This window comes from Panthera pardus, unplaced genomic scaffold (assembly GCF_024362965.1).
Source record: "Panthera pardus isolate Hobbes unplaced genomic scaffold, ASM2436296v1 HiC_scaffold_19, whole genome shotgun sequence".
NCBI classification, from domain to species: domain Eukaryota; kingdom Metazoa; phylum Chordata; class Mammalia; order Carnivora; family Felidae; genus Panthera; species Panthera pardus.
This window is the reverse complement of record NW_026526754.1, coordinates 12,467,998-12,492,505: the sequence shown is the minus strand read 5'-3', so window position 1 is coordinate 12,492,505 and position 24,508 is coordinate 12,467,998. Positions and strand designations below refer to the sequence as shown.

Here is a 24,508-nt window from a genome sequence, read left to right as displayed (position 1 = left end):
TAATCCCAGGCTCAAAAATTATGCTATTCAGACATAAGGGAGTACAAATTACATTAAGCACACTTGATCCTAGAAAACCCCACAGAATTCACCAACGAAATAATCTACTCTGATTACATCAGAATCCTAAAGAGATAAGTACTGTTTTCATTTTTTCTTAGTGGATCAAACCCAGCAAGCAAAGTTTTTGTTGGGAATTAGGAACCGGAAAGCTTCTGGCACATGTGGAAACTTCCTATTAACTGAGGATTTGAGAGAAAGAAAAAAGATGCTACTGAATCCAGAATGAGATGTGATCCCAAAGTAATTTGTCTTATTTTATTCTGTATTTACACGTTCTCTGCCTTGTTCTATGAGGAATTGAAGACAGCTTAAAGTAGTTTAGAAGGCTAATTGAAATATTCACAGAGATATTTTCAAACTTTTCAAATTTCCAAATGAGGAAGATTTAAAGTTTGATCTGAATGACATGTTTTTATCATAATCAATTCACATACTCATAAAAGAATATGAAGGAATTCTTTAAACAACTCCATAAAAATGTCTTCTAATCTCTGAAGTTCTATATTTAATATGACTATATTAGATTATGTAAAATACAATTATATACTGCTCTACTGACTGAAAATTAATTCAGATGTAATGCCCGGGGAGACTCTGTCAGCCTTCAAGCTAAGCAATCACTTTAGTTTATATACTCCCTTCCACTGCATTTAGATTCAGAGCAATCAGGTCACCGTTCAGAGCCAAAATATTTATTCCAAGCTTTTCCCCTCTACTGTGAGAGACATGGCTATGAATCACTTTCTCTCCTAAAATGTTATCTTTTATAACAATGCTCTCCAGGTGAAACATCCAGTCTACTTTTTGTCCATTTGCCTTCCTTCCAACCTGCCTAGCCCGCAAACTTTAAAAAACCAGCAACAGAATATGAAAATGGAAGATCTAACTTTCTGAGAAGCAGAAAAAAAATGAATCTTGATTTTATATTGGCTCCATGATAGAGAGTAAGCATGGCAATAATTCTGTCCTTTAAAGTCTCCAGCAAAGGAAAATGGTGTCCTCTCCTGCAGCAAATGACCCTCGAGGCAAAGGCAAGCATGGCCAATGTGGTTAAACCCTCACAACCCTCTTTTTTTTTGCCTTTTCTCCACTCCTAAACTTCATGGGAGAATGTCTCACACAGAGTAAAACTACAACTAGATGTGACTAGGACTCAGTGAATTTAATACTTGGTGTCCCCAGAAAATGCTATCAATTCCCCAGAGGGTTAAAGTATCTTCTCAATCGGAAACTCATCCTTCAAAAGAGAAGATTCAGCTCTGAAGTTCTAATAAGTTTAAAAATGAGACTGGTCAGGCACCACGGGCCTTATCCTCTACCACTGTGACTCTTCATTTGACTTAGCTGGGTCTCAGCTTCCTGGCGGTAGCTATATTTCCCCATCTATTCAAAGAGAATGAGGAAGAGAGAGGGAAGATGGCGGCGTAGGAGGACGCTGGGCTCACCGCGCGTCCTGCTGATCACTTAGATTCCACCTACACCTGCCTAAATAACCCAGAAAACCGCCAGAGGATTAGCAGAACGGAGTCTCTGGAGCCAAGCGCAGACAAGAGGCCCAAGGAAGAGGGGCCCCTCCTGAAGTGGATCACCTAAGGAGAAGCGAGCTAAGCCTGCCCCTCCTGCCCCCGTGCACCTTGCCTACCCACCCCAGCTAATACGCCAGATCCCCAGCACCACAAGCCTGGCAGTGTGCAAGTAGCCCAGACGGGCCCTGCCACCCCACAGTGAATCCCGCCCCTAGGAGAGGGGAAGAGAAAGCGCACACCAGTCTGACTGTGGCCCCAGCGGTGGGCTGGGGGCAGACATCAGGTCGGACTGTGGCCCCGCCCACCAACTCCAGTTATACACCACAGCACAGGGGAAGTGCCCTGCAGGTCCTCACCACTCCAGGGATTATCCAAAATGACCAAACGGAAGAATTCCCCTCAGAAGGATCTCCAGGAAATAACAACAGCTAATGAACTGATCAAAAAGGATTTAAATAATATAAAAGAAAGTGAATTTAGAATAATAGTCAAAAAATTAATCACTGGGCTTGAAAACAGTATAGAGGACAGCAGAGAATCTCTTGCTACAGAGATCAAGGGACTAAGGAACAGTCATGAGGAGCTGAAAAGCGCTTTAAACGAAATCCAAAACAAAATGGAAACCACGACGGCTCGGATTGAAGAGGCAGAGGAGAGAATAGGTGAATTAGAGGATAAAGTTATGGAAAAAGAAGAAGCTGAGAGAAAGAGAGATAAAAAAATCCAGGAGTATGAGGGGAAAATTAGAGAACTAAGTGATACACTAAAAAGAAATAATATACGCATAATTGGTATCCCAGAGAGGAAGAGAGAGGGAAAGGTGCTGAAGGGGTACTTGAGGAAATTATAGCTGAGAACTTCCCTGAACTGGGGAAGGAAAAAGGCATTGAAATCCAAGAGGCACAGAGAACTCCCTTCAGACGTAACTTGAATCCATCTTCTGCACGACATATCATAGTGAAACTGGCAAAATACAAGGATAAAAAGAAAATTCTGAAGGCAGCCAGGGATAAACGTGCCCTCACATATAAAGGGAGACCTATAAGACTCGTGACTGATCTCTCTTTTGAAACTTGGCAGGCCAGAAAGGATTGGCACGATATCTTCAGTGTGCTAAACAGAAAAAATATGCAGCCGAGAATCCTTTATCCAGCAAGTCTGTCATTTAGAATAGAAGGAGAGATAAAGGTCTTCCCAAACAAACAAAAACTGAAGGAATTTGTCACCACGAAACCAGCCCTACAAGAGATCCTAAGGGGGATCCTGTGAGACAAAGTACCAGAGACATCACTACAAGCATAAAACATACAGACATCACAATGACTCTAAACCCGTATGTTTCTATAATAACACTAAATGTAAATGGATTAAATGCGCCAACCAAAAGACATAGGGTATCAGAATGGATAAAAAAACAAGACCCATCTATTTGCTGTCTACAAGAGACTCATTTTAGATCTGAGGACACCTTTAGATTGAGAGTGAGGGGATGGAGAACTATTTACAAGAGATGAAGAAGGGCATTACATAATAATTACAGGGTCTATCCATCAGGAAGAGCTAACAATTATAAATGTCTATGTGCCGAATACCGGAGCCCCCAAATATATAAAACAATTACTCACAAACATAAGCAACCTCATTGATAAGAATGTGGTAATTGCAGGGGACTTTAACACACCACTTACAACAATGGATAGATCATCTAGACACACGGTCAATAAAGAAACAAGGGCCCTGAATGATACATTGGATCAGATGGACTTGACAGATATATTTAGAACTCTGCATCCCAAAGCAACAGAATATACTTTCTTCTCGAGTGCACATGGAACATTCTCCAAGATAGATCATATACTGGGTCACAAAACAGCCCTTCATAAGTTTACAAGAATTGAAATTATACCATGCATACTTTCAGACCACAATGCTATGAAGCTTGAAATCAACCACAGGAAAAAGTCTGGAAAACCTCCAAAAGCATGGAGGTTAAAGAACACCCTACTAACGAATGAGTGAGTCAACCAGGCAATTAGAGAAGAAATTAAAAAATATATGGAAACAAATGAAAATGAAAATACAACAATCCAAACGCTTTGGGATGCAGCGAAGGCAGTCCTGAGAGGAAAACACATTGCAATCCAGGCCTATCTCAAGAAACAAGAAAAATCCCAAACACAAATTCTAACACCACACCTAAAGGAAATAGAAGCAGAACAGCAAAGGCAGCCTAAACCCAGCAGAAGACGAGAAATAATAAAGATCAGAGCAGAAATAAACAATATAGAATCTAAAAAAACTGTCGAGCAGATCAACGAAACCAAGAGTTGGTTTTTTTGAAAAAATAAACAAAACTGATAAACCTCTAGCCAGGCTTCTCAAAAAGAAAAGGGAGATGACCCAAATAGATAAAATCATGAATGAAAATGGAATTATTACAACCAATCCCTCAGAGATACAAACAATTATCAGGGAATACTATGAAAAATTATACGCCAACAAATTGGACAACCTGGAAGAAATGGACAAATTCCTAAACACCCACACGCTTCCAAAACTCAATCAGGAAGAAATAGAAAGCTTGAACAGACCCATAACCAGCGAAGAAATTGAATCGGTTATCAAAAATCTCCCAACAAATAAGAGTCCGGGACCAGATGGCTTCCCAGGGGAGTTCTACCAGACGTTTAAAGCAGAGATAATACCTATCCTTCTCAAGCTATTCCAAGAAATAGAAAGGGAAGGAAAACTTCCAGACTCATTCTATGAAGCCAGTATTACTTTGATTCCTAAACCAGACAGAGACCCAGTAAAAAAAGAGAACTACAGGCCAATATCCCTGATGAATATGGATGCAAAAATTCTCAATAAGATACTAGCAAATCGAATTCAACGGCATATAAAAAGAATTATTCACCATGATCAAGTGGGATTCATTCCTGGGATGCAGGGCTGGTTCAACATTCGCAAATCAATCAACGTGATACATCACATTAATAAAAAAAAAAGAGAAGAACCATATGATCCTGTCAATCGATGCAGAAAAGGCCTTTGACAAAATCCAGCACACTTTCTTAATAAAAACCCTTGAGAAAGTTGGGATAGAAGGAACATACTTAAAGATCATAAAAGCCATTTATGAAAAGCCCACAGCTAACATCATCCTCAATGGGGAAAAACTGGGAGCTTTTTCCCTGAGATCAGGAACACGACAGGGATGTCCACTCTCACCGCTGTTGTTTAACATAGTGCTGGAAGTTCTAGCATCAGCAATCAGACAACAAAAGGAAATCAAAGGCATCAAAATTGGCAAAGATGAAGTCAAGCTTTCACTTTTTGCAGATGACATGATATTATACATGGAAAATCCGACAGACTCCACCAAAAGTCTGCTAGAACTGATACATGAATTCAGCAAAGTTGCAGGATATAAAATCAAAGTACTGAAATCAGTTGCATTCTTATACACTAATAACGAAGCAACAGAAAGACAAATAAAGAAACTGATCCCATTCACAATTGCACCAAGAAGCATAAAATACCTAGGAATAAATCTAACCAAAGATGTAAAAGATCTGTATGCTGAAAACTATAGAAAGCTTAGGAAGGAAATTGAAGAAGATATAAAGAAATGGAAAGACATTCCCTGCTCATGGATTGGAAGAATAAATATTGTCAAAATGTCAATACTACCCAAAGCTATCTACACATTCAATGCAATCCCAATCAAAATTGCACCAGCATTCTTCTCGAAACTAGAACAAGCAATCCTAAAATTCATATGGAACCACAAAAGGCCCCGAATAGCCAAAGTAATTTTGAAGAAGAAGACCAAAGCGGGAGGCATCACAATCCCAGACTTTAGCCTCTACTACAAAGCTGTCATCATCAAGACAGCATGGTATTGGCACAAAAACAGACACATCGACCAATGGAATAGAATAGAAACACCAGAACTAGATCCACAAACGTATGGCCAACTCATCTTTGACAAAGCAGGAAAGAACATCCAATGGAAAAAAGACAGTCTCTTTAACAAATGGTGCTGGGAGAACTGGACAGCAACATGCAGAAAGTTGAAACTAGACCACTTTCTCACACCATTCACAAAAATAAACTCAAAATGGATAAAGGACCTGAATGTGAGACAGGAAACCATCAAAACCCTAGAGGAGAAAGCAGGAAAAGACCTCTCTGACCTCAGCCGTAGCAATCTCTTACTCGACACATCCCCAAAGGCAAGGGAATTAAAAGCAAAAGTGAATTACTGGGATCTTATGAAGATAAAAAGCTTCTGCACAGCAAAGGAAACACCAACAAAACTAAAAGGCAACCCACGGAATGGGAAAAGATATTTGCAAATGACATAGCAGACAAAGGGCTAGTATCCAAAATCTATAAAGAGCTCACCAAACTCCACACCCGAAAAACAAATAACCCAGTGAAGAAATGGGCAGAAAACATGAATAGACACTTCTCTAAAGAAGACATCCGGATGGCCAACAGGCACATGAAAAGATGTTCAACGTCGCTCCTTATCAGGGAAATACAAATCAAAACCACACTCAGATATCACCTCACGCCAGTCAGAGTGGCCAAAATGAACAAATCAGGAGACTATAGATGTTGGAGAGGATGTGGAGAAACGGGAACCCTCTTGCACTGTTGGTGGGAATGCAAATTGGTGCAGCCGCTCTGGCAAGCAGTGTGGAGGTTCCTCAGAAAATTAAAAATAGACCTACCCTATGACCCAGCAATAGCACTGCTAGGAATTTACCCAAGCGATACAGGAGTACTGATGCATAGGGGCACTTGTACCCCAATGTTTATAGCAGCACTCTCAACAATAGCCAAATTGTGGAAAGAGCCTAAATGTCCATCAACTGATGAATGGATAAAGAAATTGTGGTTTATATACACAATGGAATCCTACGTGGCAATGAGAAAGAATGAAATATGGCCTTTTGTAGCAACGTGGATGGAACTGGAGAGTGTGATGCTAAGTGAAATAAGCCATACAGAGAAAGACAGATACCATATGGTTTCACTCTTATGTGGATCCTGAGAAACGTAACAGAAACCCATGGGGGAGGGGAAGAAAAAAAAAAAGAGGTTAGAGTGGGAGAGAACCAAAGCATAAGAGACTGTTAAATTTTTTTTTTTTAACGTTTATTTATTTTTGGGACAGAGAGAGACAGAGCATGAACGGGGGAGGGGCAGACAGAGGGAAACACAGAATCGGAAACAGGCTCCAGGCTCTGAGCCATCAGCCCAGAGCCCGACGCGGGGCTCGAACTCACGGACCGCAAGATCGTGACCTGAGCTGAAGTCAGACGCTCAACCGACTGAGCCACCCAGGCGCCCCATGAGACTGTTAAAAGCTGAGAACAAACTGAGGGTTGATGGGGGGGTGGGAGGGAGGGGAGGGTGGGTGATGGATATTGAGGAGGGTACCTTTTGGGATGAGCACTGGGTGTTGTATGGAAACCAATTTGACAATTTATTTCATATATTAAAAAAAAACACAAAAAAACAAAGAGAATGACCTATGACCTTTGGTGTGAAAAGAAATCTGAGACTTCCAAATTTATTTTGACCCTTTTTATCCTTAGTGTACAATGATAATGTGGTTACTTCATGATTCATGTAGAAATTGCCCACTTAAGGTACTTAATTTCCTCTGTAACTTTTTGCTTTCCAAGTTACCCCTAGATCTATTAATCCACCTATACCTATACCCATGTACTCTGCCTTCACTCCTATTGCTAAGCTTAAACCTTGCACTTATATATTAGATCTCAATCTTTCTAGCTCACTCCATGATTTTCCTGAAACATCAATTTTCCCTCTTTATTGAACATTCACACATCAGCACAAGTAGCTTCCTCTTAAATATTAAATAATCTACTTTTGAGTCCAACATCCACCTCCAGCTACTGCCCCATTTTTCCAATTACTCTTTACAGCAAAACTGCTCACAGGTATTATTTACACTCAATATCACCACATCCTGGCTGTTCATTCTCTCTTCAACCCATCCCATTAGGCTTCTGTACACAACATTCCACAGAAACTCTTTCTGCCAAGGTCACTCATGGTGTTGCCAAATCCAGTGGCTCATTCCACATCCTTATAATTCGACTTTCCATAACTTTGGACGTAATCCAAAATCGATCTCTCCTTCCCTTTTGAAATGCTGTATCCATTTGTGATTCCAAGGCACTGTAATCTTCTGGTTTTCCTCCTACTTCATGACCACCCCTTCCTCTTTGTGTCATCCTCTGTTGGCATCTCCTCCTTTTACCAGCATCTCCTTTATGTACACCCACTCTCAACATCAGCTCATCCACCTCTTGGTGAAAAGTGTCATCTTTTACATGATTTTCAAATCTTCATCTCTAGCCAACATCTCCCTTTTGCCATAGATAATTGTGTCCAGCTGCCTATTTGGTATTTCCACTTGGATGTCTAACGGGAAGATCCAACTTAACATATAAAAACCAGATTCCCTGGGGGCGCCTGGGTGGCTCAGTTGGTTAAGCATCCGATGGACTCAGGTCATGATTTCAAGGTTTGTGAGTTCGAGCCCTGTGTCAGGCTCTGTGCTGACAGTGTAGAGCCTGGAACCTGCTATCAATTCTGTGTCTCCCTCCCTCTCTGCCCCTCCCGAACTCATGCTCTGTCTCTCTCTCTCTCTCTCTCTCTCTCTCTCTCTCTCTCTCTCTCTCTCTCTCAAAAATAAAATAAACACTAAAAAAAAAACCAAAACATATTCCCTGAATCCTTCTGATTCCCTACCTTACTCCCACCCAGTTTCACAAACCTGCTTTCCCTCCACTTTTCCCTACCTCGGCAAATGGTGCCACCATTCGGTCAGTGCTGGTCAAAAAACTATGAATCAAACTAGACTCTTTTCTCACACCCGTTATCCAATCCATGAACAAATCCTGACAGCTCTACCATAAAAATGTATATCCTTTATCTACCTACTTCCCACACTTTCACTGTCACCACCCTAATCCAAATCATCCACCACTTTTACCCAAACTATTACAATAGCCTCTTATCCCTGTATTAATCGGGGTTCAGTTCTGCTACACATGACAGGAAACAGAACAAAATCAGAGCAACTTAAACTAGATAGACAGAAGTTTCTCTCTCTATCATCTCTCAATCTCTCAATCTGGAAGTAGGCAGGCTGGATGGGTACGGTGGCTCCACAGTGACACCAGGGACCCAAATTCCTAAATTGCTGCTCTACCACCATTCTAGCACACAGCATCTATCCTCAATGTCACCCCATGTAGCAGAGTAATTCTTAGGATGCCAGCTATTTCTCACAGCCAGGCTACAGGCCAAAAAAAGGCAGAAGGACAAAACAAAGCACCTCCATGCTGAGTCAGCTTTTGTCAATACATGCTTGGAAGTCCCGCTCACATCTCACTGATCAACACAGACACAAATAGCTGCAAAGAAGGTTGGGGAAATGCAATCTTTTATTTCAGGCAGCAGTGAATCCAATCGAAATTTGGGATTCTCTTACCAATGAAGAAAGAGAAAACAGATGTTAAGGGTGGGCCACTAGCTATTACACCGCACACTCCCTTCAGTCTATCCTCTGTGCAGCAACCAGACTAATCCCCAAATGTAAGGCAGAGATGTCATTCGTATTCAAAACCCACTGGGGTAGATACGGGGAAAGGATTCAGTATTTATCCTATCTTTCCTGTATGAGCTGCACCTCATCATCCTCATTGGATCGTTACAAAAACAAAACAAAACATAACAACAGACATTCTGTGCCTTTTGATGTGATACAATAGGAAGTACCACATCACCTAAGAATTCTTGCCCCCCCCCAAAGTCAAATATTAATCGAATCAAGCCTCTGAATCTAACTACCAGTTTATAGGAAACAGAAGGGACAGAGAACCATTCTACATCTGCTGGGGATGCATTCAACACCTTGTTTGGATCCTGATTAAAGTAAGCCAAGTTAAAAAAAAAAAAAAAAAAATATATATATATATACACACACACACTATATATATATATATATATATATACACACTATATATATATATATAGTGTGTATATATATATATATATATATATAGTGTGTGTGTGTATATATATGTATATATACACACACCATATATATATATACACACCATATATATATATATTTTTTTTTAAACGAGGGAGATATGAATAGTGACTAGATATTTGATGATATCGAGGAGCTACTGTCATTTTTTTAGGGGTGATAGTGGTATTGTAGTTATGTTAACTTTTTAAAGGGTCCTGATCTCTCAGAGACAAAAAATGAAGTACTTGCAGATGAAAATAATATGATGCATGGGACTCACTACAAAATCCTCTGGGCAGGAGCAGCATAGATGAAGCAAGATTGGTCATGTGCAGGTAACCTGAAAATCTGGATGATGACAGCTCATTCTGGTTTTACATAGGGTACAAGCTTCCATAAGCAAGCTTTCAGTGGCTTCCTATCGCACTGTACATGGTTTCTATAACCCTTCATGACCTTGCCCTCTGCACCCTGGTCTCCTACCATGTTCCAGCAGGTTCCTCCACTCGTCACGTGCCTTCCTCACTTCCCTGTGCCTGCTGTCAAGCATGCTTCAGTCACAGGACTTTCTGCTTGCTATTCCCTCTCCCCAACAAATATCTTCCCTCTGGTATTTGCACAGCTTAATTTGGTTCTCTGCTCAATGTAACCTCATCACAGAATCCTCCTACTGATAAGAAACAGAAGCCCATCACTCTCTATTCTCTACTATGTCAATATCTGACATTAAATTACACATTTGCTCATTATTCATTGAGGAACATAAGCTCCATGAAGGCCAAAGCTTGTTTTGTTCTCCAGTGGATCCTGGCTCACAGAAGTAGACCTGGCACGGAGTGAATGAGAGAATATTACTCATTTTTAATATTTTTATTTAGACCCTAAACTACCAAGACTTCTTCATAAAGAGAATTCCCAACATCCTCATTAGCCTTATTATAAAATGATATTTATGAAGTCCAGAATGCTAAAAAGTAGTGACATAGACTCACTGAGGATATGTAATTAAGTGGAGAGAAACAAGAAAAAGCTAAAATCTAATACATTCATGGTACAAAAAGATATTTGAGCCCTTTTTATATGCTTTTGCTTTTATCATCTGTAGGCCATCCTCAAGTTGAAGAAACCTTATATTTTCTTGGGATTAACTTTTACTTACTTGTTTTACTCAACAAATATTTACCACAAGTTTCTTATTTGTCAGGCATTGCACTAGGCTAGGGAGGACTAATTCTAGACAGGAAGAAAACAAAATCCCTATCATAATTTTTGCCAAAAAAAATGGTTAATTGTGGAAAATTTTATGGTGTCTACAATTTAATTAAAAATGCTGGCAATATAGTTCACCATCGTTGTATACCTAGGTAACATTAAATACAGTAGCATTTTCTAGTCTTCCTGGACCACAATTTTTAAATTTCATAGTAACAAACCAGGAAAACTATTTTAACCACAAGTTATATATTTCCTTAAAACATAACTGAGCAATAAAATTGCTCTTCAAACTACCGCAGTCATTTCCATATGGCAATTCTATAGTAAACAAATGCTTTCATAAGTCCAAGAAAGTACCCAGTTTTGCTTTCCTACAAAAGCCTAGTACTTTTCATTCTCCCTTTAATAGTAAAGATACAAATTTAAGAGGTCAAGAAAAGTGCCAGGCTCCAGAATTTTATAGTGTTATGATAACACTGACTATTCTATTTCTACCACATTGACATACACTAAGATTATTAAATTAATAACATATCCTATCATTTTTTTTAAAAAGTCTGTGTGACAAGAAGAGATACGGAAAGCCAAAGTGAACCTGCTGCACCTGTTATCTGGGCACTTGGCATTCTTAACAAGTTAAATCCCCAGGAAGCCAGATTAAAAGATGACAGGAAAAAATGTAAATTACATTATCATCTTCGACATGCTAATATACATGGGTGCTGAAAATCCAATTGAAAGGGGACTGGCTTATTAAGCTGTGGCATGCTGCAATTTACATATCTCACCCTCCAGATGTGAGGAGGGTAAATGAGAATGGAGTATGCTCAGATCAGCAGGGGATAAAGAAGAGAAATACATATGTACGTTGGCTATCAATTTAGCCAACTGAAGAAAAAGTGACACAGGGAAAAGATTGACTTCTATTTTTCCTAAAATAAATCTGAGTCCTCTGCCACATTCTGGAACAGCACTAAAGGCAGCATGGGTAATCCTAGCTGGTCATTCTGTGCATGGCCCTGATGGCTCTCCAACAGTGAGCAAATGCAGATGCCCAGACGACTGAAAAAAACTACTGAGAGTAGGGCCCTGCTGATGGTGCAAGTATAACAGGACCTTTGCAGGAAAGGGGGACCAAAACTAGCAGCAGGGGCTTCCCCAAATTCTCACCATCAGTCTAAGGCAGTCAGCAAAAGGAGAAATCACTATGTTCTAAAAAAACATATTATGTAAATTATAGCTTAGAGTCCAAATCCAACACAAAATCTTAATGTACCCAAAGTTGAATACTTAAATTTCTCATAGGTCACCAAGACTCTCACTCTGTGTCTCCTCATACATGCATGTAGCTGTTGAGAACTTTCAAATCCTTAAAAGAAACAGTAAAACAAACTACAACTTAATTTTTTTAAATTAGGGGTTTCCCAACAGACAGACAGTGTTGGTGAAATGGAAAGGTTAAGAGGGAATAAAAAAGCCAGATTAAGGTAAGCCACCACAAAATATAGCAAAGTAATAACCCTCAATAGGAATGTTAGCATTTCATATTTATATAATAAATACAAACAGACTTAAGATACATTTCAACTATTTATTTGCTGTATACATAAGCAGTAATAAAATCTTTCTCTTTACTTTTAGCTTTTGATTAGGGAAAGTTTTAAACATACACAAAGAAAACAAATGAGTGTAACAAACCCCATGTACCCACCACCCAGATTCAACAAATATTAACACTCTGCCATTCTGGCTTCACCTATACCTCAACCCAACGCTTTCTTCCCCCTTCCATTGTTATTATTTTACTTTATAGTTTTTAAGGTAAAATTTAGATATAGTAGAAGGCATAAGTATTAAAAGTATAATTTTAACAAATGAATTAATCCGTATACCCCACACACTTATCACAATATAGAACATTCTACGTCCTAAGAAAGTTCCATGTGTCCATTTCCCAGCCATAATACCTACAGGTAGTTATCCAACAGAAGACATTTTTTCTCCATCACAGGAAAAAAAATAAGGAAATCCAATTCAGCAAATAGAACAAACTTTCTATTTCTATTTTTCAAGCTGCACAGAGGCTTCTAATCATCTTTCTACTGAAATGACAGTGTAGGAATTTCATACCCAAACTCAATCCAGACACCATTCTCTTCATAGACAGTATTCAGATACAGACACTCAAGGAAAAAAAAAAAAAAGGACTTTGATAACATATAACAAAGTAACAGCAACATCAACGCCCCTGCCCACCACCACCACAACTTCTGGAACTTTTATCTTTTCATTTATTTCAATAGTACCCCAAGCAAAATTACATGTACATAATAAGCACAACCTGAGAAATAAATAGTATTACCACAAAGTCAAAAAATAATAACAGCAGCATCATTCTAATAGAATTTCTAACCACTCACTACAGTGATACATGAGTGGCAGGCCACATTATATTCTCTACTCCTGCTCTCCAGAAAAGTAGAAAGAGCAGCAATAGTAGCAGGGACACTAGTAATGGCATTAACAGCAGCTGACTTGTACGAGTGATGAAGAAGCAGGGATTCAAAGCTAGTACTTTCTGTCTCTATCATGTTTTGATTCCAACCCTAACGGCACAATACAGATAAGCACACACACCATTAACACTATATAATAACCTGACATTTTGTCATGCTTATTTGAGTCTTGTTTTTCAACCCGACTCCTTTGGTTTTGCTGGTAAAACTCCTTTCCTCCTCTGCACAAGTCCCTACTTTGGCCCAGAGAGAAGAAAACTCAACCCACAATTTTGCACTCCTGGAAAAGGGCTGGGGAGGAAGCCTCTAGCCTCAGTCTCCCGTAGCTGGTCCTTCCTTCCAGGAGGAACTGGAATTTCTATAACTGAGAAGGGTTTGGGGATGGACTGGCTCCCCCACAGCTGGAATGGTACTGCAGGGAAAAGGCCTCTTTTTGAACTCAGGCTCTTTCTAGCAGCCTAGGTGCGGACAGGGCTAAGCAGACCAGGCAGGTCTCCGCTCTCAGCTGCAGCTGCCCCACTCAAGCTCGGGTGGAGCTATCCATGTGTCAGCCCTTCAGGGCCACTTAATTTGCCAGTCACTGGGGAGGAGGATGCCCTATCCAGGCCTCAGGTACTGGCCACATTCTTTGCCATTAATGAGACTAATACTGTGATCAATATTTGGATCTTGGGTCTCTTTCCTGAACTAGTTAGAATCCAGGGAGGAGGGATGCAACTAACTACGATCCTAAACTTCCAATAAGCCATAATCTTTATGCTTTGCCTTGGCTCACTGCATCTGGAGCACACTGGTTCCTTTTTGGTGACCCTGTGGCTGATACTCAAATATAAATATGCTGAGGTAGGGGAGGGGGTTGACGGAGCACCCAGAAGGATCACCCTTCTTTATACCCTGGCTGCTGACAGCTCATGTAAGCCCTCAGCTCTGGTTGATGATTCTTCTCTCATCCCCAGGGGTGCACTATCCCCTCCGCTCAGCCACCCTGACCACCACTCTAACCACCACCACCATCACCACCACTAATACCATCGACACCAACACCACCAACACCGTCAGCAACACAACCACCAACACCGCAACCAATACCACTCACGGCAATACTACCAACGCCTCCAGGAATGTTCGGAATTGCCAACTGCTAACGGCAAGTACACAACCACTTTCTTACCTTGTTCTCCTCCGGAGTGAAGAGGATTCGGAATATGGACGGCACTCCTGGAGCTACTTTGTGGCCAATGTCTTTGGGGCTGATTACTTTAAAGTAAGGCGAACTTTCCTCAACAACTTTCACCATCCTCGGAATCTGCAAGAAAAACACACCACAGTGGCCACTCTGCCCGTGAAAAAGCAAAAGCAAAAGCACAGGCTTTGTAGTCCACCAGGAAATCTCCATCTACTACTTACCAGCCACTCGACCTAGGTCAAGGCTTAACTTCTGTCTCCTCAAATGTGAGACGAGGTGACTCATTCAGTGCATCTGAGCTTTATTTTTTTTTTAATTATTATTCACTTTTATCATTACTGCAAGCCTTTGTTCATTTTCTCATTTAAATGGGACTATCTTTGAAGAAGAACCTCGTGGTCAGCTAAAACCCCACCCACATGGTAGAGATCAGCTCGATTTCCCATCATTTGAGGACTGCTCTGGGAGAAGAAATCACATTTACTGCTGTCCTGCTATGGACCATCCACCATGAGCCGTACACGATGAGCCGCTTAATCCTCTCAATAACCCTGAGCTTCATTATGACTCCCATTCTACAGAAGGAGAACAAGACACTTTTCCTTAAGTGCGATAGCTTCACCCAGTCCCAGCCTCACTCCACCTTCCCTCTTGGGGGCTGTCCTAAGTAGACACCACTGTGCACAAGAACAAAGAGCAAGCAGCACAGGGTCCCCAGGCCAGTGTCAGAGTGGCTTCAGAAAGTTTCATTCTCTTCAAGTCCTCCTCTGCTCTACTTGCCTCGCCCACGGTATGCTTCTCTGTTTAACAAAGACAGTCTAAGCAATAAAGCAAATATAAATGTGAGGAGAACCTAGAGGTTCTAGGGACACAAGGAAAGGGATGACTTTTTTTTTAAGACTTGAAGGGAGCAAAAGAAAGTGAATATAGTTAAGTATGACTGAGAAGTCTCAGGGGAAAAATGAGAACAAAACCCCCACAGTCTCTCAAAACTGAAATCCAGATGGGCAAGGGAAGAAGAAATGCCGAAGATCAGACTCAAGGCTGATCTTAAGACTAGAAAGTAAGGAGGCAGGGAAGAGATGTGTGCAAATCTGATAGGAGCCCAACAGGAGTGGCTGGTAAGGGGAATGTGCAGTGTCATTTACAATGTGCAGAATGATACTACTTAAGCTGCTGGGAATACTTTTGGTAAGAGCATAATTATGGATTTAAAAAACTAGAAAGGAAAACACCAACAACCCTAGGAATAATAACGATAATATTGGTTTAGTGCTTCCTATGTGACAGGTGCTGAGCTGAATACTTTACACGCATCACCTCATTTAATATTCCAAACAACCTATTAAAATGGGTACTATTAGGGGCTCCTGGGTGGCTCAGTCGGTTGAACGTCCGACTTCAGCTCAGGTCATGATCTCGCGGTTTGTGGGTTTGAGCCCCGCGTCAGGCTCTGTGCTGACAGCCCAGAGCCTGAAGCCTGCTTGGATTCTGTGTCTCTCCAACTCTCGGCCCCTCCCCTGCTCATGCTCTGTGTCTCTCTGTCTCTCAATAATAAATAAACATTAAAAAAAATTAAAAAAAAAAAAAAAAGAAATGGGTACTACTAGTATTCCCATGGCCCAGAGAAGTGAAGTGACTTACCCAAGGTCTGCAGCTGGGAGACAGATGAGTTTGACTCTAGAGTCTGGGTGCTAATAATTATATCCCAAGTACAGTGCGCTGTGGCTTGTAGAGTGCTCACAGCTTACTTTCATCTTGTGTGTGTGGGAGATAGAGGAATGAGGACCAAATGGTCTCCGTTGTTTGCATTCAATGCCAATGAGGAAGCAAATAAATAGTGAACAGCACAGAAATTCTATCCCAGCAGTTCTTTACGAGTCCGTGAGCTAAGGAAGTAGAGAAGCAGGCTTTTATCAGCCACCTAGTATAAGGGTCCTGAGAGTCACATGCCCAAGAACAAGCCTTCCTAGGCTAGAGAAATCTATCTGCTTTTGGCAGCTGGACTTTCCCTGGAGGGGGACCCTCCTTTCATGAGGTCTAACAGCACAGCAGCATATAACCAAGAGGTGTTGGGTTACCCATGAGAAGTGAGTGCCCTCTGGCAGACAAAACTGACACATGCCCTATACCCTTTACTTGCTCGTATATGCCTGCTGGGAATCGTGTCTTATTTAGGGCTGAGCAGGAGTGGCCAAAGTACCCTTGGGCTAGCTCCTCTTTCTTTAATAGCCTTAAAATACCTGAGCAAGAGTCAAAAAGTCATGGCGAAAGGGAAAAAGAGAAGTGGAAGTGACAAAGTGACTTGGTTGGCAGTCCTACATGAAAAGAGAGAGCCCTACTGTGTATGTAAAGTATCTCTTCTTGAGGTCTAGGGGCCTAATCCTGAGCATCTCAGATTCTCTTTCTTCTCTCTGACTACCCTTTTAACTTCTGTCCCTTGAGCTTCTCTTGCTAACACTTCTGCTGCCAAGAACTAAATACACCATTTTCTTCAGAGTCTGACTTTGCTGCCACTAAATCACCCCATTGATCTCTGAAAGGCATCACTGATTCCTTTAATGAGTTACTGCCAAATATAACTGCAAGTTCTTGCATAGTCTTTATTTTTTTTCTTTTCTCTTACAGCTAGGCTTTTTGTCTCCACACTCTCAAACTCCTGAGGTATTCCTACCTGCCTTCACATCTGAAGTTTAGCATCTCTCAGATGCCTTCCTCCCCATCTGACTACTTTTCACACTTTAACTGTGCTTCATGCTGACCTCCCACATTATTCTTTCTTCCATTATTGTTACATGTCCAGGAAATCTTCAGGAACTTAATACTTTTTTCTTGAAGTAAACCCTAATTTATCTCTTGGGGAGAAAAGGCATATGGATTGAGAAGAGATTCAGTGGCAACCAGAAAAGGACAAGGTATAGACAGTGGGAGAAGCTGTCCAAAACTATCTATAGACAAAATCTGAAGGCTATCTGAGGTAGAAGGGAGGAGACAGAAAAAGGGGAACAGGAACTCCATTTTTTTTGGAGATTTTTTTCTTAAATACAATTTATAAAGTATAAATAATTTGGCTGAACAACCTCAATTCATATGAGTAGAGTTTATACCTTCTTGTGGGAAACGGTGGCTCTAACACACAGTATGTAAGCATGAAGAGTAATTGTCTTGAACCAGTCACACATAAGAACTTCATGACATTTCCCTAACCAATATTTTACTCAAAAAATGTTACTGCACATGTTGGGAGTTGACCATTTGGTGGGCATTGACTTGGGCCTGAACATGTATGAACACACCAACCCAGTCTTGTCTTCATTAAGCTTATAGTCAAAGGGCATGTTTTCAACTATTTTCTTAGAATCCATCTAAGATCCTACAGGATTCCATTTTATTTAATCCCTTTTTATATTCCATGAGAGGTACATTCAGCAAACATACTCACTTTGTCATTGTTTCTCAAAACCAGTGGAACTTCATAGACTTCACAGGGAGTATAGTTCTGAAACACAATTTCTGATGGAAAGGGCTGGAATAATGCCTGATCCAGGTCAATTCCTGAAAACTGCATTGAAAGAATAAATCCATTATATAGTCACACAGTGGCAGAAATGACTGGGGAAGATATGAAAATACTATATAGACCTATGGATACTAACACTAAAAACATAGGAAATACTCAGAAAGGAGTAACTACTATAAACAATAATTGTTATAAGTAGTAAAGTTACTGTGATCAACTTGTTTATTATATGTATATATATGTATATATATATAATTAATATATATGTGTGTATACATACATGTATATGTATGTATATGTATTTATATATATATATATAAATATACGTGTGTGTGTGTGTGTGTGTATATATATATATATATGTATATATATATATATATACATATATATATATATATATAATTTATTGTCAAAATGGTTTCCATACAACTCTGAATGCTCATCCCAACAGGTGCCCTCCTCAATGCCCATCACCCACTTTCCCCTCTCCCCCACCCCCCATCAACCCTCAGTTTGTTCTCAGTATTTAAGGGTCTCTTATGGCTTGCCTCCTTCCCTCTCTGTAACTTTTTACCCCCCTTTCCCTCCCCGCCCCGGTCTTCTGTTAACTTTCTCAGGATCCACATAAGAGTGAAAACATATGGTATCCATCTTCCTTTGCCTGACTTATTAACTTAGCATAATACTCTCCAGTTCCATCCACGTTGCTACAAATGGCCAGACTTCATTCTTTCTCACTGCCATCAACTTGTTTAATACAAAACAAAGTAGAAGATTTTGTCCTCAGTTAAAAAAATATAGGCTAATTAGAACACCAACCCAAAACTTCCATTTATGTCAATGGTGAATACTTTGAACCAATCCCCCTATTAAAATAACAAGAAAAACTGTATCAACAAATATCTGCTTGGAGGCACTGAAAAGCTAACAAGACAGTCTGATCTAATGTTGAAATTATGAATTATCTCAAACTATTAGCTTGTGTAGTACCCAACAGGTTTTGAGTATTGCCATGTTTCCTTAAAATTTTAGAATATCACATGATGCCCTGTGAGTTTATAGTTGCACCCTGGGGCACCTTAGTATAGGTTGGAAAGTGAAGATGTAAGCAACCATCTCAATAATTTAGAAAAGCAATAGCAAACATAAGAAAGAAAGAAAGAAAGAAAGAAAGAAAGACCAAACAAATGAAAAAGCGACATAACAAAAACAACAGCAAAAAATAATGAAATAGAAAGTAACCATACTACAGAATCAACAAAGCCAAAAGTTGAGTCTTTAAAAAGACTGATAAAATTGATAAAATACCTAATGAGCATGATCAAGAAAATAAGACAAAAGTTACAATAAGCCAAGATAAAGAATGAAAATAGGGATATTACAACAGAAACTGAACTATGTAAAAAGATAACAAATGGATAGTATGTCAATAAATGGTAAAATGTACATTAAAAAGTACATATCTTAAGAAAATAAAATTTATCAAAAGTAGCACAAAAACAAAGAAAATTTTAGTAGTTCTGTAACCATTAGATAAATTAAAACTGTAAGTAAAACATTTTCATAGAGAAAACTCCAGCCCAAATAACTTTACAAGCAAATTCTAGCAAACATTTAAAGATACAAATCAAATATTATAGGACCTCTCCTAAAGGAAAGAAAAAAAATTAATGTCTCCCAACTCGATGATGTTAGCATAACTTTCATATAACTAAGAAAGATGGTGGGAGAAAGGAAAACTATAGGCTAGTCTTAGAAACGATAGAGTTTTTTTTAAAGGAATAAAACATTAGCAAATTGAAACTCACAGTATATAAAAAGGATAACACATCATGATCAAATTGGGTATAACTCAGAAATTCAAAGTTGTTTTAACAGAAGCTCATTAAAAAGAAACAAAATTGTCATAAGAAGAAAAATTGTTTACTTAGAAAATTCAAAACAACTTATAGATAAACTATTAGAAGTTACAATTAATAAATTATTTATCAAGGTCACTGAGTATGAGGCCAACAAATAAAAATCAATTATATTACTAGGTACTAACAATGAACATTTAGGAAATAAAATATATAAACAATACGATTTAATAGCCTCCCAAAACATAAAATACATAGAAATAAATCCAATGAAAGATGTGTAAAACCTTCAACTAGAAAAGCCACAAGATATTACTGAGAGGAATTAAAGAAGACCTATGTAAATACAGTAATAATACCATGTTCATGAATTGAAAGACAATATTTTAAGGATGTCAAATACTCCGCAAACTGATCTAAAAATTCAATGCAATCCAATAAAAAAAATCCTGGTAGAAAATTTTTTTGAAAATTAAAAAGCTGATTACAAAATTTATATGTAAAACAAAGGGACCAAGAATAGACAAGATACATTTGAAGAACAAGATAGGAGGGCTTGCTTTATCAGGCAGCAAGATTTATTATATTATTACATATCATATACTGTTATTTATCAATAATTAAAATAGTGAAATGTTAGCACAAGATTTATCATAAAAACAAATATACCAGATTTAAAAGCCCAGAAACAAATCCTTAAATATATCATCACTTGATTTATGACAAAGGTAACACTAACAAGCATTGAGGAAGAGAAATTCTCTTCAATGAACGGTGTTGGGTTAACTGGATATTCCATATGAAAAATATCAATTTAATCCCTATCATACACCATTCCAAGGGTATCAAAGCTCTCAATATGAAAGGTTAAAACAATGTTTTCAGAAGAAGACCAAGAGGAATATCTTCACGATGTTGAAGAATGCAAAATGTTCTTTAATGGGGCACAGAAAATACAAAACATAAATTTAAAAACCAATAAGAAACAGGAACCCTCTTGCACTGTTGGTGGGAATGCAAATTGGTGCAGCCGCTCTGGAAAGCAGTGTGGAGGTTCCTCAGAAAATTAAAAATAGACCTACCCTATGACCCAGCAATAGCACTGCTAGGAATTTATCCAAGGGATACAGGAGTACTGATGCATAGGGGCACCTGTACCCCAATGTTTATAGCGGCACTCTCAACAATAGCCAAATTATGGAAAGAGCCTAAATGTCCATCAACTGATGAATGGATAAAGAAATTGTGGTTTATATACACAATGGAATACTACGTGGCAATGAGAAAAAATGAAATATGGCCTTTTGTAGCAACATGGATGGAACTGGAGAGGGTGATGCTAAGTGAAATAAGCCATACAGAGAAAGACAGATACCATATGGTTTCACTCTTATGTGGATCCTGAGAAACATAACAGAAACCCATGGGGGAGGGGAAGGAAAAAAAAAAAAAAAAAGAGGTTAGAGTGGGAGAGAGCCAAAGCATAAGAGACTGTTAAAAACTGAGAACAAACTGAGGGTTGATGGGGGGTGGGAGGGAGGGCAGGGTGGGAGGGAGGGCAGGGTGGGAGGGAGGGCAGGGTGGGTGATGGGTATTGAGGAGGGCACCTTTTGGGATGAGCACTGGGTGTTATATGGAAACCAATTTGACAGTAAATTTCATATATTAAGTCATAATTATTAATTATTAAGTCATAATTTCATAAATTAAGTCATATTGAAATTTGAAACATGTTCATCAAAAGATTCCCTTAAGAAATGAAAAAGAAATCCAAAGAATGGGAGAAGATTATTTGTAATACACATAACTGATAAAGGACTAATCTCCAGGATATATGAACTTATACAAAACAGTAAGAAATGGACAAAGCACATAAACATGCAATTTATAAAAGATGATAACCAGATGGCTAATATACATGAAAAGTTGCTTAACCTCATTAGAAATCAAGAAACTGAAAATTAAGCCACACCATGACAACACTACACTCCCAATAGAATCATTTCAATTAAAGAAACTGACAATGTTAAGCATTAGCAAGTATTAGCAATTCCAACTGGAATTCCCACACACAGCTAATGGCCATATGACGGTACAAACACTTTAAAAACTGGCAGTTACTACTAAACAGACACATATGCATAGCCTATCACCTAGAAATTCCACTTTTATGTGTAGGCCCAATAGAAATGCATACGTGTGCACTAAAAGAAATGTACAAGACTGTTTATAACACCATCATTTATAAGATCCAAAATGTGGGAAAAGCCAAATGCTCATCAACAGTAAAATGGATAAACATCTGGTGGTGTAGTCATACAGTGGAATACCATACAACGATAAAAATGAACCACCTATTACTAAGCACAACACAAATCTTCAAAACTTAATATATTGAGTTAAATTAGCCAGAAATTAAAGAGTATATACTGTGGTATTCCACTCATATGAGATTGAATAAAGAAAAAATAAACCTGTGATCAGCAGTTCTTCTGAAGAAGAGGGAAAGGTAATGACAGAGAAGGACATAAGAAAGCTTCCAGGATGCCAGTAATGTTATATCTTACATTGCTTCATCTGAGTGGTGGTGATATGAGTATCCTTACTTTGTGAAAATTCATCAAGCTATGTGCTCATAATACACCCACATACACACTCACAAATTCAATAAAATTTTTACTTACAATGTATTTTCGACACAAGAGAATAAAGGAGAAAATTATTACAATCATTTCAATAGATGTAGAAAAACATTTGATAAAATTAAGTATCTATTCACAATAAAAAAAAAAAAAAACTCCTAGCACACAAAGCAAAACAGGTAACTTCCTCAGTCTGACAGAGAGTATCCAGATCCTCACAAAGAAAATAATAACATTACACTTAATGTTAACATGCTGGGGTTTTTTTTCTTTTACTTTAGGAAGCAAGACAGGATACCTTTGATCATAACTTGTACTCAGTATTCTATTAAACCTAGTAGTAAATTCAGAGAAGCAGGTGAAATATGTAAAAAATTAAGATTAAAAGGAACCTTAAAAACATACTGCTGAGAGAAGCCAATCAGAAAAGGATACATACTATATGATTTCAGATATATGACATTCTGGAAAAGTGATTATCACTGGTTCAGGGGGTGGGAGGGAAAGATGGCTACTTGAACACATGATTTTTAGGGCAGTGAAGCTATTCTCTATGATACAGTTATGACAGATCTATGTCATTACACATCTGTCAAAAGCTATTATAGAATATACAGATGCACGGTGAACCCCAGTGTTAACTATGGACTTTAGTTAATAATAATGTATCAATATTGGCTCACCAATTGTAAAAAAAACAAACAAACAAAAAAACTACCACACTAATACAAGATATAAATAATAGGGACAAATGTGTGTGGTAGGGTAGGGAAATGGGGCATGTGAGAACTCTCTGTACTTCTCAATCAATTTTTCTATAAACCTAAAACTTCTCTAAAAAATTATCTATTAATTTGTAAACATTCAAGATGGGAAAGAAAGAAATAAAACTGCCATTATTCAAAGGTAATAAGTATTTTCAAAGACAATCCAAATAAATCCATAGATGAAGTATTACAATTAAAAATGAGAGTGGCAAGAGTTAAAAAGGAAATTTTCAGATAGATACTATTAGAAGTTATCTTTCAATAAATAAAACAAAAATGTTAAAGTGAGGGAAAATCACATTATATAACATTGCACCCAAATATAACATTGCACCCAAATACCTGAGACTAAAATAGAACAGATATGAAAAGATCTCTATAGGGAAAACTATCAAACTTCACTGAGAGAAATTAAAGAAGGTTTCAAGAAACGGGAGATACACTATGTCCGTGGATTAAAAGAATTAATATCACGAGGATATAAATTCTCCCTAAGTTAATTTATAGACAATGCAATCTCAATCAAAATCTCTCTGATTAATAAATTGATTCTAAAATGTATATGGCAATGCAAAGAGCCAAAAGAAGCCAAGATACTTTTGAAAATTCCTAAGAGTAAATACCTTTAAAGAACAAAGTATCTTATTATATTTATAGATATTCAAATATATAGCAACTAAAACGCTGTGGTGTGGATTAAAATAAATTGACCAATAGCGTGGAAAAGTCCAGAAACAGATCCTTGCATATGGATCACTGAATATATGACAAAGGCACTGTGGTGCAGAAGGAGACAACGGATCTCAGCATAAACGACACTTAGAATCCCAGATGGACTGCGTGTAGGCTGTAACTGGCAGTGTGAGTTCCCTTCCCCACCCCTCCTGCCACAAATAACCAGGGTTGAGAGAAGATGCCCAGTGAGAACGTCCACAACTTCAGATCTCTGGTGAGGCTGGCACAATACAGATCAAAGCAGACGACATACTCTGATAGGCAAAACCACCAACTCCTTGTCTGGAATAATAGGAAGGGCAACAAGAAATCCCCTGGATGTCATCTAGCACCAGTAAATAGTAAGGAAGGCTGGGCTGATTAGGGCTACACATAAATCTGCATATTTAT

At 38.7% G+C, this 24,508-nt stretch overlaps 1 protein-coding gene across 12 annotated transcripts in view; it reads right to left on the bottom strand.

Annotated features, from left to right (window-relative positions):
* Positions 1-24,508, bottom strand: part of HYDIN (HYDIN axonemal central pair apparatus protein) — a 433,704-nt gene that overhangs the window by 309,707 nt on the left and 99,489 nt on the right. For all 12 annotated transcript variants that reach the window (XR_008423557.1, XR_008423558.1, XR_008423559.1 and 9 more), the window contains 2 exons: positions 18,038-18,157; positions 14,581-14,715 (listed from right to left, as the gene is read on the bottom strand). Coding sequence is in view for 9 of the 12 variants with exons in the window: in XM_053906649.1 (XP_053762624.1) it covers positions 14,581-14,715; positions 18,038-18,157 (255 nt within the window). In the remaining 3 variants the exon portion in view is untranslated. The remainder of the gene's footprint in view (positions 1-14,580; positions 14,716-18,037; positions 18,158-24,508) is intronic.